At 36.2% G+C, this 14399-nt stretch overlaps 1 protein-coding gene across 1 annotated transcript in view; it reads right to left on the bottom strand.

Annotated features, from left to right (window-relative positions):
- CEP290 (centrosomal protein 290) overlaps positions 1-14399 on the bottom strand; it is a 3346332-nt gene that overhangs the window by 2889406 nt on the left and 442527 nt on the right. Inside the window, exon 8 of the mRNA XM_044087863.1 lies at positions 10596-10748. Coding sequence (XP_043943798.1) covers positions 10596-10748 — 153 coding nt within the window. The remainder of the gene's footprint in view (positions 1-10595; positions 10749-14399) is intronic.

The following is a 14399-nucleotide window of genomic DNA, read 5'->3' as shown; positions in this document are numbered from 1 at the left end:
ACCAATGTGAACATGTATAACTCCCAGAACGGTATTAAAACATTTACATATATATAGATATATATATAATGTTATATATAATTAAAGAGAGAAACAAGTGTGGAAATAATAACATGACAAACGGGCTATGTAGAAATTGAGCAAAACTCTATCTTAGCCACTTAAGGGCACATTTAATGTTTAAGGACTCATTTAGTCCTGGAGGAGAGTCTGCAGTAAGTCTCAACTGCCACTTAAGTTCCTTAAATTCCAAAAGCGTATTAACTTCACCAAAGAAGTTAGGAACATCCTGTAAAATCAAGAATTTGAAGCCAGTAAAATTATTACATAATATACTGTGTTTATATAAAGCATTTCTAGAGTCTCCATTCCTAACTGCTGCCAAATGCTCCTTGATCCTGGAGGAGAAAAATCTGAAAGTCTTGCCAATGTAGAAAGCTGGGCAGGTGTTGCAAACCGCAGCATAAACCACATTAGTGGACTTGCAATCAAAATGCTTTTGAAAATATAAAGTAAAATTATTATGCTTAAAAGTGAACAAAGTACCCCTGTATATAAACGGGCAAGCAACACAATGCCCACAAGTAAACATGCCCATTGATGGCTCCTGTGATTGTGGTTGATCAATTATAAAGGGTACATCTCTATTTTCAAATGACATCCTTAATGATGTAGACCTTTTAAATAAAAAAGTAGGAGGTGCACCCAGCTTATTAGACACTTCTTGGCTATTGGTTAAAATGTTGCAGTTAGCACTAATAATGCATCTAATGTTAGCGGAGTCTCTGCACATGGGAATAGGAAAGGCTATTGTCCAGTCACGAAGATTATCATTTACTGAAGACTGTGTAGAAGGTGGTGACTGAGTAGCAGAGGAGGTGATATCTGTGGGGACCGAAGCAGGAACCCGGCAGCCTCTGAGAGATGGGTGTGTATTAACAGATCCAGAGCCAGCAGAGACAGTAGTCCTTCGTTGTGATGTCGAAGGAACATCCTCAGAAATGTCATAGTTGGTGACCTGTTTTTTAACAAAACCTTTTTTGACAATAGGTGGGAACTTTGCATACCTGGCTTCAGAAACCTCTGTGATAAGTTCATCTAAAAGGTCATTAGGATAATGTCTATCTAAAAGTAAAGACTTAAGAGCTAAACATTCGCTGTGGAACATGTCATCGTTACGGACCAATCGGGAAATGCGTATAAACTGCCCCCTAGCCATATTGCGCTTCATAAAATGCGGATGCATACTAGTAAAGTCTAAAGTCTAAATAATTATTTCTAAAAGTTTCTTTTCTGTACAGAGTGGAAATCCATGAATGATCAATTGGATCAATGGAAACTTGAGTGTCCAGGAAAATAGCTTGTGAACCACAAGAAGCTAGCTTGAATTTCAAGAAAGGACTGGACTCTGCCAAAGTGTCCAGGAATGTAAGTAAACTCTGTTTACTGCCCTCCCATACAAAAAATACATCGTCAATGTACCTCTTATATAATTTTACAAACTTAAAGCCCGGGAGTGAAGTGAGGGAATTCATTTTCCAAGCTGCAAGAACTAAATTAGCAAAAGCTGGGGCCATCTTTGACCCCATAGCTACTCCTTTGATCTGTTGGTAGATGGAGCCATTGAAGTGAAAAAAGTTTCCCTCCAGAACCAACCTGGTAAATGTGCAAAAAGTGTTAATCCTTTCTGGTGTTAAAGTAGTCACTTGAGATAAATAGGAACGTAGGTGATCAATGCCTATATCATGTGAAATGTTTATATACAGGGGTACTTTGTTCACTTTTAAGCATAATAATTTTTCTTTATATTTTCAAAAGCATTTTGATTGCAAGTCCACTAATGTGGTTTATGCTGTGGTTTGCAACACCTGCCCAGCTTTCTACATTGGCAAGACTTTCAGATTTTTCTCCTCCAGGATCAAGGAGCATTTGGCAGCAGTTAGGAATGGAGACTCTAGAAATGCTTTATATAAACACAGTATATTATTTAATAATTTTACTGGCTTCAAATTCTTGATTTTACAGGATGTTCCTAACTTCTTTGGTGAAGTTAATACGCTTTTGGAATTTAAGGAACTTCAAGTGGCAGTTGAGACTTACTGCAGACTCTCCTCCAGGACTAAATGAGTCCTTAAACATTAAATGTGCCCTTAAGTGGCTAAGATAGAGTTTTGCTCAATTTCTACATAGCCCGTTTGTCATGTTATTATTTCCACACTTGTTTCTCTCTTTAATTATATATAACATTATATATATATATCTATATATATGTAAATGTTTTAATACCATTGTGGGAGTTACGCATGTTCACATTGGTCCAGTTTTACCACTTATAACTATTCTTACTATTCTTTCATAAGGTTCTAAATATGCATTCATTTATTCTTGACATTATTTACGTATTCATTAGCTAGTTCCACTTGACACTCTGCTTAGAATGTTTGTTAATTATACATGAGTATTTACTTTAAACTGATTGCTTATATGCTGATTCTTGGTTATCCACCCACTTTTTCTCATATAAATATCTGCATTTTCACTTGCATTGTTTTGTCTGAAGAAGTCCTAGTTATTAATAAAGGGACGAAAGCTTATCACTGGCTCCTCAGTTTTTATTTTTATTTTTGAAGTTTTATAGTTATATTTCTAAATTCTTCGTTAATATCCAGGAGTTTGACAGTTCTGTTGTAAATGCATATATATATATATATATATATATATATATATATATATATATATATAGGGTTCCTATTAGAACAACAAAAATTCATTATATCGACTGGCTATTCCGGACCTCAAAATTGGTTTTGTGGGAGGCTGTGCCCCCCACACCCCGCCTGCTAATTATACATACCAATTCCGAGATTGCACTAAAGAGAGATAAGGGCACATTTTCTGATCTTCACTGTTCCGCAATCTCACAAAACCGATCTCAAGGTCCAGAATATTCAATTTTTGAGCCATTCGATATATTGAATTTTCGTTGTTCTAAAAGGGACCCTATATATATATATATATATATATATATATATATATATATATATATATATATATATATATATGCATATGTAACATCTCTCATATCTGTACTAGCCCCAGATGTATCCAAAGCATTTGGCAGAGTTAATATCCCATTTTTTGAAAAAGGTTCATACTAAGTTTGGTTTCCCACACACTTTTCTCCTGACTACATCTATATTATATCAAAATGCATCTACACAATTAATTATTAATAAAAACCTGTCTAAACACACCACAATTAACCAAGGAGTTAGACAAGGTTGCCCCCCACTCACTAGCTATTTAACATTTACATCAATCCTCTTTTTTATATTTCACACAAAAAACGTGTCTTGTTTTTATGAAACCATAATAATAAATACGTACTTTAAATGCACAAAACTCAAAACAATTTTGTTAATGATATCAATATCTACAGAACTTCTCCTAACTCATATATATCTAAAATTATAAATACAATTAACTCATTCTCCCAAGATTCAAACTACAAACTAAATCTACAAAACACTAAGCTATTCCCTGTAACATCTAACTATGATTTAATCAAGCACTTCAATTTAAAAGGAATAGCATTACATTCTTCATTAAAATATCTTGGTATACACTTTGTCCAAGATAAACATTCATATCTCAATAACAGTATTAAACATGCATGGTAATTAATCCAATACAACCTATTTAGATGGAAAAATATCAAGCTACCTTTCCTTGCAAAATTATTGATAATAAAGATGAATAAGTCCTAAGTCATGTTTTTACATATCTTCTTCATTTTCTGTGTTACCAAAATGTTTTTTCAACCAAATTAAAGCATCCTTAAAACTCCTATGGTCCCCTAAATCAGCAAGAATCACCTATGATAAATTGACTGCTCTAAAATCAAATGGTGGACTAGCCCTACCTGATTTTTACTTCCACATTATAACAACTAATTGAGTGAGATTATTCAAGATTAACTATACAACCAACATATACAAGTAATGGTACTCTATATGGGTCAAAATAGGGAGTAGTTATATCAAAACATTAGATTTTAACACATTGGCTATCCCATTATTATCAAACAATACTGTAAAGGCCATGAAACTAAGCAGTTTATTAGTTGAATTGTCTTCATATTTTCATCTGCTCCTGAAGATCTTAAAACTTGAAAATACCTGTTTTTGCTGCAACATCTACACAAAAACTGTGCACTCACAATTAACAATGAAATGATGACCTTAACACAAATTCCTCCATTTGAAAATAAGACAAATTGTAGCTTAATAAGTTCCAATACCAACTCTTTGAAAGATATAAGGAAGCATTTAGATTTGTCTAAAGGCTACACAGCATTATAAAATTAAACTATAAATCAACTTCTCAAAAATACTGCAATTAACAGTGTATGCTTCCTCAATAAATTAATCACTACACTTTCTCAAAATAAAGTTACATCAAAAACTTATAAACTTTAAATATACATATTTAATAGCACATATCTAATATCTAAATTATGAAAAAAATGGACCAAGAGAGCTCACAAGGAGATAAAAATTAAAAATGTGATAAAATTCAATACGTAATACATCCCAGTTAAAAACTATTTTATACCCAGTTTACGATTATCCACAATGCTTATTTAACTCAGCTAAACTCGCCTATTATAAACTCAAATATCAACACAATGTAAAGGATGTCTGGCTGTTAAGTCTGACTTAATTTATGTTCTTTGGTCATAATCATGCCATAAAGCTTTATGCGATATTCTAAACAGCAAATTAATTGAATCAAAGTTTCAGATTCCAAACTGGAATTGACAATTCGTTCTTTAACATATCTTCCCTATTAACATGGACCAGTCAGAAATAAATCAATTTATTAATATTTTTAAGTTAATGAAATACTATTTAACACAAACCTTGGTAGATATGACAAAAATGACATGGATTCATTTCAAAGAAACAGTTATCAAGCACATTAAATCATTCAAAATATCCAACCAGACAAAATACTAAATGTTGAAATCTAGAATAAAATATTAAATATTATCCTAGAACATGTCATTAACTGTACATGTACATATTCTTTTAAACAAAGTTATAAATTATACTTTCATCTCCTAAAATACAAGGGCGATTATCAATATGTAATTGACTTGATGCTTTTTAAAATATGGTAGTTTTCATTGTTTTTTTTTTACCTATAACCAGCTACTTTATTGGGGATTTCATCTATGTTTTTCCTTGTCTTTGAGTTAATTACTGTTTAAGGTTTTTATGGTTTCCTGAATGTTTTATTGTTTTATATTTTTTCCTGTTACCTAAATGAAAAAAAAATAGTCTTACTGTTCTTTAAAAATTATGGAATTATCTCTTTAATGTTGTTATAATGCAATAAAAAACAATATTTAGAAAAATATATATTCCTTCCAGGTCAAGGCACTATGGAACTTTTAGTGAATGCAATGCAGTAGGTACTGTGTAGTTTAAATGTAATTCAAGTAAAGTGTGTGTGTGTGTGTGTGTGTGTGTGTGTGTGTGTGTGTGTGTGTGTGTGTGTGTGTGTGTGTGTGTGTGTATGGGCAGCAGAAGCCTGGCACTCTAAGAATATGTAGTTCTGAGTATACTACTTGTAAGACTAAAAAAAGGCTACAGCAGCCTGATACACTACTAAGAATAAATACAAAGTTCTGAATAAATTCCTAGTAAAAATTGGGAAGGCCAACAGCTGCCTGACATACTACCAAGAACATATAGCTCTGAGCATATTCCTAGTAAAACAGGGAGGGCCAACAACAGTCTGATGTACTATTAAAACACATAGTCCAGATAAAAGAAAAGGATCAGATGAAGACATGTCAGAAGGAAATAAAATAAGACTTTGACTAAAAGACACAGAAAAACGTGTACATTACCAGAAAGGCCCAAGTAGTAAATTAGTGTTAGAGGTAGTATACAGTAAATGACAGAGAAGAATTTGTGTGTTACCGGAAAAGCTCAAGACTGATACGAAAGAACCCTTAATGTTGACATGGAACCTTGTGAAATGGTGCAGTGCTGTAACAGTTAGCATTGTTGCCTCACAGCAAGAGGTTCTCCAGTTCAATTCTCGGGTGGGGTGCCTTCTGTGCAGAGTCTGTATGTCCTCCTCGTGTTCATGTAGGTCTCCTCCCACTTTTCAAAGACAGAGATAAGCACAGTGAAAAAAATAAAAGGATGAACATAGAATCCTAGGTTCCCTTTAATGAGAAAAGAAAGAGATTGTGAACACAACCTATGTTTCCCTCTTTAAGGTTAAAACAGTTAAAACAGAGTGTTAGTATTAAAAAAATGATTCTCAGTAGCAGGTACTTAGAAATATAGAAGTTATAAAAATAAAAGTTAAGGAACTGGATAAAGGTGAAGAAAATCACTGGCATGAATTGTTTTTCAGAGATGAAAAAATAGGAGGAGAAGAAGAAAGGCAAAGACCTGCAATTTGAGATGAAGAAGCTATACCCTACACTTCACTTCAGTTTACCAAAAAAAAAAAAAAAAAAAAGTTCATGACTTGGCAGATTTGCAAATAAGCAATGAAGATTTAAGAAGGCACAATGGAAAGATGACACATTAAGCATGGCTAGAATAAAGGAAGAGTAGATACACAAGGTAGAGACTATCTTGACTTAAAAATGGGTGAATAGAGATAGAAAACATACTAGACCAACTATTAGTTCTAAAAATTTAAAAAAACTTGTGATGAAGCTAATGCATAGTCGCATTTCTGGATGCCAACTGGGGATGGAGAAAACAAAACTAGAATTATATCAAGGTTTTTCTGAACTGGTGTAATGAAAGGCGCTGAGAACGTCTGTGCAGCACATCCTGAAAATCAAAAGAATGCACCACAATCCTGGGTTCAGATGTCTACTGATGCTTATGTGCCTGTTACTGAGGTCCCATTCCAGAAGATAGCCATGGTTCTTATAGGTCCATTAATGAAGTCTAGTAATAGCTACTAGTACATTCTGGTGATTATTGACTATACAATGAATTTACTAAAGCAGTATCACTTCAAAATGTCTATGTCTCTACAACAAAAGGAGGAAGCTACTACAAGATAGAGCAAAATCCTTAAAAGGTAAGACACCCTTGATCACTATAAGTAAAAAACTAAGAGCTCTCATAAAATCATCCAAAGCAAATTTTGAGAGAAAAATAGCTAAAGACTCAAAAGACAATCATAAGGCCTTCTTTAGCTATGTTAGAAACCTGGGAGGAAACTCCCAGATATGCTCAGAACTACTTCAAAATGATGTGAAGATTACTGATCCTACGGACATTGCCAACATACTGGCTGATAGGTTCAGTGCAAACTCCCTCCCCCAAAAGGAGAGATATCTATACCAAATGATTGCAGCCCCCCAAACATCTCCAACGCCCAAGTGAGAACTGCTCTCTCCAAAGCAAAAAACACAGCATCCATGGGACCTGATGGTGTCCCCGGCTGTGTGCTCCACGAACTCAATGAGGAATTAAACCCACAGCTAGGACAGCTGTTTAATCAAAGTCTTACCTCTGGATACATACCCAGGGAGTGGCGACTGCAACTGTGGTCCCACTTCACAAAGGCGGTGCCTCCACCGACCCTGGAAATTACCGCCCATTAGCTTGACAAGCCTTATCTGCAAAGCCATGGAGAGGATCATAATGGACCTCATAAATAAAGACATAGGGAATTTGCAGACTTTGGATCCAACCCAGTTTGGCTTTGTCAAAGGCAGATCATGCCTTTTAAACTTGGTTGACTTTTTCAAACAGTCACCAAAGCCATTGATGAGGGAAAGGCAGTCCATACAGCCTACCTCGATCTGGCGAAGGCCTTCAATACAATACCCCACTCGGGTATCATTGAAAAACTCATCAGCTTAAATATTAACCCATACATCACAAGATGGGTTGCAAACTGGCTGAGTGACAGAACCCACAGGGTCAGAGTTGCTGGCGCCATGTCAGACTCAAAGCCTGTCACAAGTGGTGTCCCACAGGGCTCAGTCCTGGGCCCACTCTTGTTTGGCATCTACTTCTCAAGTACAAGCAAACACAGGAGGGTTATGGCTGACAAAGTTTGCAGATGACTGCAAACTGGGCGCCATAGTAGAAAACACATCTGACACAGATATCCTTCAGAAGGGTCTCACAGAAATGGATAACTGGTGCCAGAGCCATGGCCTAAAGTTAAATGCCAAAAATGCATAGTCATACCCTTCGGGAAAAACAAGGTTACCCCTAGCTACCAAATAGGTGGCAATCCACTGAGCACAGAAGAAGTTATCAGAGACCTGGGGACCCAGGTTGATAGTAGTCTGTCATTCGACACCCATGTAGCTAAAGTAGTTAGGAAGACCTTCTACATTGCCCACCTTATCATGAAGGGATTCTCATCTAGATCAAGGGAGGTCATTGTCTCCCTCTACTCATCACTCATCAGACCAATGATTGAGTACAATGCCCCATTCGGAATGTATCTGACCCGACACTTGCAGCAGCTGGAGAGGCCACAAAAGTTCCTCACCAAAAGGATAAAGGGTCTCAAAAATCTGTCCTATGCTGCCCGACTGAAAGAACTCCAGCTCTATTCAGTCGCTACCGCTTGCTCAGAGGTGACCTTTGCCTAACATACAAGGCCATGTCAAACCCAGATTTGATGAATATGCTTCACCTCAAAAATCTAGATCCATCAGAGCCACAAGGGCGGAGACTTAAACCTCGACACGGCTATTAATAGGACGTGCTGGAGGGATAGATTCATCACCCAAAGACTCCCTATGCTGTGGAACAAAATCCCGGTATATGTGAGGCAGAGCACCTCGCTGGCCTTGTTCAAGAGAAATCTTGACCAATGGATGGGAGATCGCAGATATACCCCAGGGATTACCTCAGTGTCACTGCTCGACAGAGGCACAGCAAAATAATGGGTATAGTTCCCCATACTAAAGGGGTGGCGTAAGCCACAAAACGATGGGCTAGGCTTGTAAATGCCCTCGGGCAGATAGCCTAGTATGAACCTATGAACCTATGTTAAACCAGTAATAACCAAACGCTAGTGTTACTTCTCTCTAGAGTAGGGATACTTAAAAAACTACTCACAGAACAGGGAGATCCCATTTATATCTAGGTTAGTGCACTGGCTTTTACAGTGTTGTAAAGTAATTGTTAAGAACTTCAGTGTACCACCTTCAAACTGCTAGGTTACTGGAGTACTTCAATGAAAATATGAAGTTTATGGCAAGAAATGGGATCAATTACTTCCTTAACCCTTTGCTTGTCATAAGGCAAACATCCCAAGCTTCAATGAAAGCCATCTGAAAAGCTTGCTGGAAACAGTTAATAAAATTTAAGATGAAGTGAAAACCACACTCAAAGTGTAATAGCATACTTTGCAGACTACAGTGTATTAAAGTAAGTGAGTTTTTCATTTAACATACCTAAGACAACCTTGCCACTGCACACTATTCTGAACTTATTTCAGTTACTTCTAGAATACAATTCAATACAATACATGTCACTGGAACATGTAAGATTTTATAGCTGTATGTTGTATATAGCAAATGATGTACCATACTTTTACTAGTTCAGACTGATAAAAATTTGGAAAGGACATTGAAAAGTTACCAGTTTAAATGTGGTGCAAGTTATCCAGTTTAAGAAAAGAAATGTCCATTGTTTTTGAACTTTTACTGTTCTGGATAAAGCATTTATCACAGGGTGCACATGTCAGGCAAGGAAGTGTCTTGTCTTCTATACTGCTAGTTAGCTACACTCTGAACTAGTACTATGAGAATACTTTTGTCATAAAGTATTAGTTCTGGTGGATTGCTGTAAAACATTAACCGAATAAGTGGTTTTAACATTTTGGTTTCCATTGAGCTGTACAGTATTTGAATTTATGAATTTTCTACAGCTGTTTTCATACTTGTGTCACTGGCTGGGTCTTTTTCTAGTAGGATTATAAGGAATTCGATCATGACAAAACTTGACTGTTGATTGTCTCATTAACACGATCAATGATACAAGAACTGCTTTAAATGAAATCAGTATGCTAAGAGGCTAAACTGGCTGATGCCCCTTTACTTTTGTGGCTTCAGTGTCTCTTTAGTTGTGCTGATATTCAATCTTTTTCTGAGACTAAATTTGAATCTGTTTTCTTGATTACTGAGAATATGCTTATGTGCACTTTACTACACACTTTCAGCAAACCTTAAGTACATATATGATACTACATTAGAATTTTTATTGCAATGTTTTATATCTATCTATATATTTAATGAACTCTGAATGAAGCAAAGTATGACAGCACTGGCTACAGCATGTCCTCCAAATAGTACTGCTATAAGAAGTTGAGCCACAGTCGGTAATACCTAGCTAATTTTAGTCCTACATGAGTCTTCTCAAATTACATTCCAAAGAGAATTGATTTACAGTAGTACTCACCTTATCAACCAGTAAAGTGTTTAACAATTAAACTCTTTTCTGACACTGTTTAACAGTCATATATCGTAAAGCATACAGAATGGCTTGTAAGTGATGTAAAAAAGGGGATAAAAATATTACCTGATTTTCATCCAGATACTGTACAAGTTCTAGATTTTTCTTGGAAAGCTGAGTTCTGTATTCAGAATCATCACCTCTTCGTAACAGAAGTGTCTCTCTCTGAGAATCTATTTGCTTCTGATAATCAATAATATCCTGGCGAAGCTGTTCATTCTAAGAATTAAAAAAATAAAAGTGGGAAAAGTTAATTACAACTGCTTTGTCCACAAGAACTGTATTGCAAAGCACAGTTTTGAGTTTGCATGCTAGGCTACTGTGTTCCATCTTGAATAGCATACAGGTACTCTACATTCCTGAATGCCTCAAGTTCTTACCTTTTTCTTAAGCTTTTTGATCTTCAAACAGAAAGATGTGAAAACGTGTGAGGGGAAAAGAAAAAGAATGAGACAGGCAAATAACATAAAATGCAATTTAGAAAGAAAAGAAAGCTGCAAATGAAACTTCAATACAAGGACACATCGGTCCAGTCTGCTAAAATTAATCTCTCTTGAGAGCTTATTTTTTAAAATACATATATACATACACACACACTCTCACCAGTGCAAGCATATATACATGTAATGGCCATCTAAACCTTTTTAAACTAAATAAATGTAACATATTTGAAAACGAAGCACAGCACTGTTAACCAGTTCTTGCAGAAACTGTACCACACCTCGGTGACTTTTTATTTTTATTTATTTACTACTTTGTTACAAAAAAGTTATGCTCTTACCAACACTACATCCATGTTGTTGTGATTTCATCCATTTCAGTTGTTGGGTTATCCTACCCAATGTGGCATCCAAAGTAAACATTAACCAGTCATTCAATCTGCCATTATTCCTTCCACAGAGTATACTTTATATTTACTTGATGCTCACAGACAACTCAGTTTTTTCTTGCACTGGACTAGTAACATTAGAAATTCTGATCAGCTTTTTGTTCCTTTCTCTCACGTGAAAGATAGCAAAAGTGCATCAAATGTCACACTGTCTCGCTGGCTTTCTGACTGCATAATGTTTGTTTCTGAAAAGATGGGTTTGCCTCTACATAAAAAAAAACAAAGGCTTATTCTACAAGAGTAGTAGCTACTTCTGTGTCTTTTCTACCAAGAGTTCCCATTGATGAAATTTGTTCTTTAGCAACTTGGCCAACTGTTCACACCTTTGTGTGTCTCAATACAGGCTGAAAGTACAGTTACAGTCCCATACATCCTTGGCTCCACCAATCTCAGGAATATTCTTCCTTAATGCCACTCAGACATTATTTGGTAGCTTGGGAATCTGTCCCAGTGGTTGCATCGGATGAAAACAGACAACATCAGATACAAAAGTTATGTACTTATTATAACACTAGATTTGCTTCCATCCAGTTCAACATCCATCCCTCTGTCTCCCCTCCGAACCTTCATCTGGTGCTCCTTTGGAACATAAGAACCTCACCAGGGACCTTGTAATTCAACAGCTTTGGTTGCCATTTCCCACTTATGGCCTATTTTATATCATCTTTGTTTATAATACCCTTGGAATATTGTCTGGTTCTCAGCAGGAAAACTCGATCAAGGTTTTTTGGGGAACTCAAAGAGTTATGGGTAGGGGAGGAGTCAGAGCCCTTTATCCACAATTTTTAAAAAGTTGCCAAGGTCAGATCCGACTGGATCAGATATCCCAATGGTTGAAGTGGATAAAAACAAACATCAGGTCTTAGCTTGCCCAACTGACATAGTCAGTTTCAATTGGCACCCAAAGATAAATGCAACACAACAGGTTTCATCATGTTTCTACATATGATCATTCAGTAAAATACATACAATCCTCATCTAATGTTGTACACCAAATATGTCCATATGCAAATAATCAGATTAGCAAGGTTCATTCATGCATTCAGTTGACAGCATCTGCTTAAACCATTTCAGGGTTGCAGGGTCACAGTCCATCAGAAGATATGAATGCACACAGATAAATAAACACACAGTCACAGATACAGCAGACACAACTAAGGGCAATTTATAGAATGGACAGGATGTCTTTGGGAAGTGAGAAAAAATGTTAGCACCCACCAAAAACAATGCAGACCAAGGAAAGACATACAGAAGCTAAGAGAGGCACACTAGATGAAAACTGAACTGTAGGACAAAACATTGTGAGACAGCAATAGTAACCAATGAACCACTGTGCCACCCACGCTGGTAAGCTTACATCCATCCATCCTCAACCCCTTTTTCCCATTTTGCACATGGGGTCAGGGTGTAAGCTGGTAAGCTTATATATCAGTTTGTTACACAATTAATTTATTAAAATTTCTCATAATATTTGTTATCACATTTAATATTAGTGCATGCTAGTTGTTATGTATCAGCTGTAGTTGATCAAGTAACTCTGCAAGTGGTTCTCATGTTCATTAGGACAGTTATGCTACAGTAACTATATTTAAAATGACTGCATGTCTAATATAACTGTCTAGTAAGTAATACATATCAGTGGTTGGGCCACAAAGAGCTTTTTCTGCTGATGACATAAGCTAGATTAAATAACCAGTTTCATCAAGAAGTATGAGCTGCAACAGGTTGTCTAATGCCAGTTGCACTGATACAGTCTTACATAAGTGCAATATTAAAATACTGACTGATTGAATATTGCCTGCTGGTTAGTGACTACAGTTATGTTTATAGCTTAATCCGCATATACAAGTGGATTGATTACCTTTGTTCCACATGCTAGTGACACTAGTTAGTGTAAGCACCTATATGTAATATAGTTGACTTGTTTAAGAATTTCCATAAATCAGACAGCAGAATTGATCATGGTTGCAGTATTGTAAACATACCCGAATAACCTGCCAAGGACACCATACATTTAAGCCAGTTTACCAAAGCCTGGGCATGTCATACTTCTGCCCCATGACCCACTCACAAGAGGAATGTACAGGCTAAAAGTTCCTCAAAATTTCTTGTCATAGGAGGAAGGGTGTCCATGGCCAAGTGGCGAAGGAGGGACTGTGCAGATAGTGCAACAGTGATTAATTTAGACATAATAAGCTAAGTTCTTACACAACTGTATTTTGTCCTTCATATGATCAATGCTTCACTGTTGCTGTCACATATGGGAAGATTCCCAAAGCTTTTGGACTATCTGAGAGGATGACTAAGGCATGGAACTGGAGTCCAGCATCCTTTGAAGAATGGTCTTGGCAAAACCAGTCTTGGCTCTGGGAGTGGCAACTATTTTATAACATTTTGCAAATGTATGAATGGAAGAACAAGTGCCTGCTTCTATAATGTTTTTTTTTAATACAAACTCTTGAAAAAACATTGGAACAGGCAACAGCCCTGGTAGACTCAGCTTTGACCTGCTATAGAAAAAAAATACATGATGAAAGGAACAGCAAAAGGAGATAACCAAGGAAATCTGTCTGGAGATAGTCTGTTTAGAAACAGGGCAACACAGCTTTTTACCCACATAAGAGCTGAAGAATTGATAAGATTTACTGATAGTCTTAGTTTTATCTAAATATAATCTAAGCTTTCTATGATTGTCCAGCAACTATAGAATTCTTTCTCTCTTACTTTGAGGATTAGCTGAGAAAGTATGCAAGTTAACAGAATGGTTCAAGGACATTTCAATGACAATTTTAGGTATGAAAGAATGGCTAGTTCTCCTTGATATCTTGTTCTTCAGAAAAATCCAAAAAGAAGGAGAAATCATAAGGGTTTGTAGCTCAGAAACTCATTTTGTTGAAGAAAGTGCCACTACCAGAAGTTTTCCACTTGTATTATTTGAGAGAGATGGAAGAGGCCAGTTCAAAAGGAGAACAAGTTAACTT

Source organism: Protopterus annectens, chromosome 11.part0 (assembly GCF_019279795.1).
Source record: "Protopterus annectens isolate FY-2018-M chromosome 11.part0, PAN1.0, whole genome shotgun sequence".
NCBI lineage: Eukaryota > Metazoa > Chordata > Ceratodontiformes > Protopteridae > Protopterus > Protopterus annectens.
Note: the sequence above shows the minus strand (reverse complement) of the source record. Positions and strands in the feature narration are given on the sequence as shown.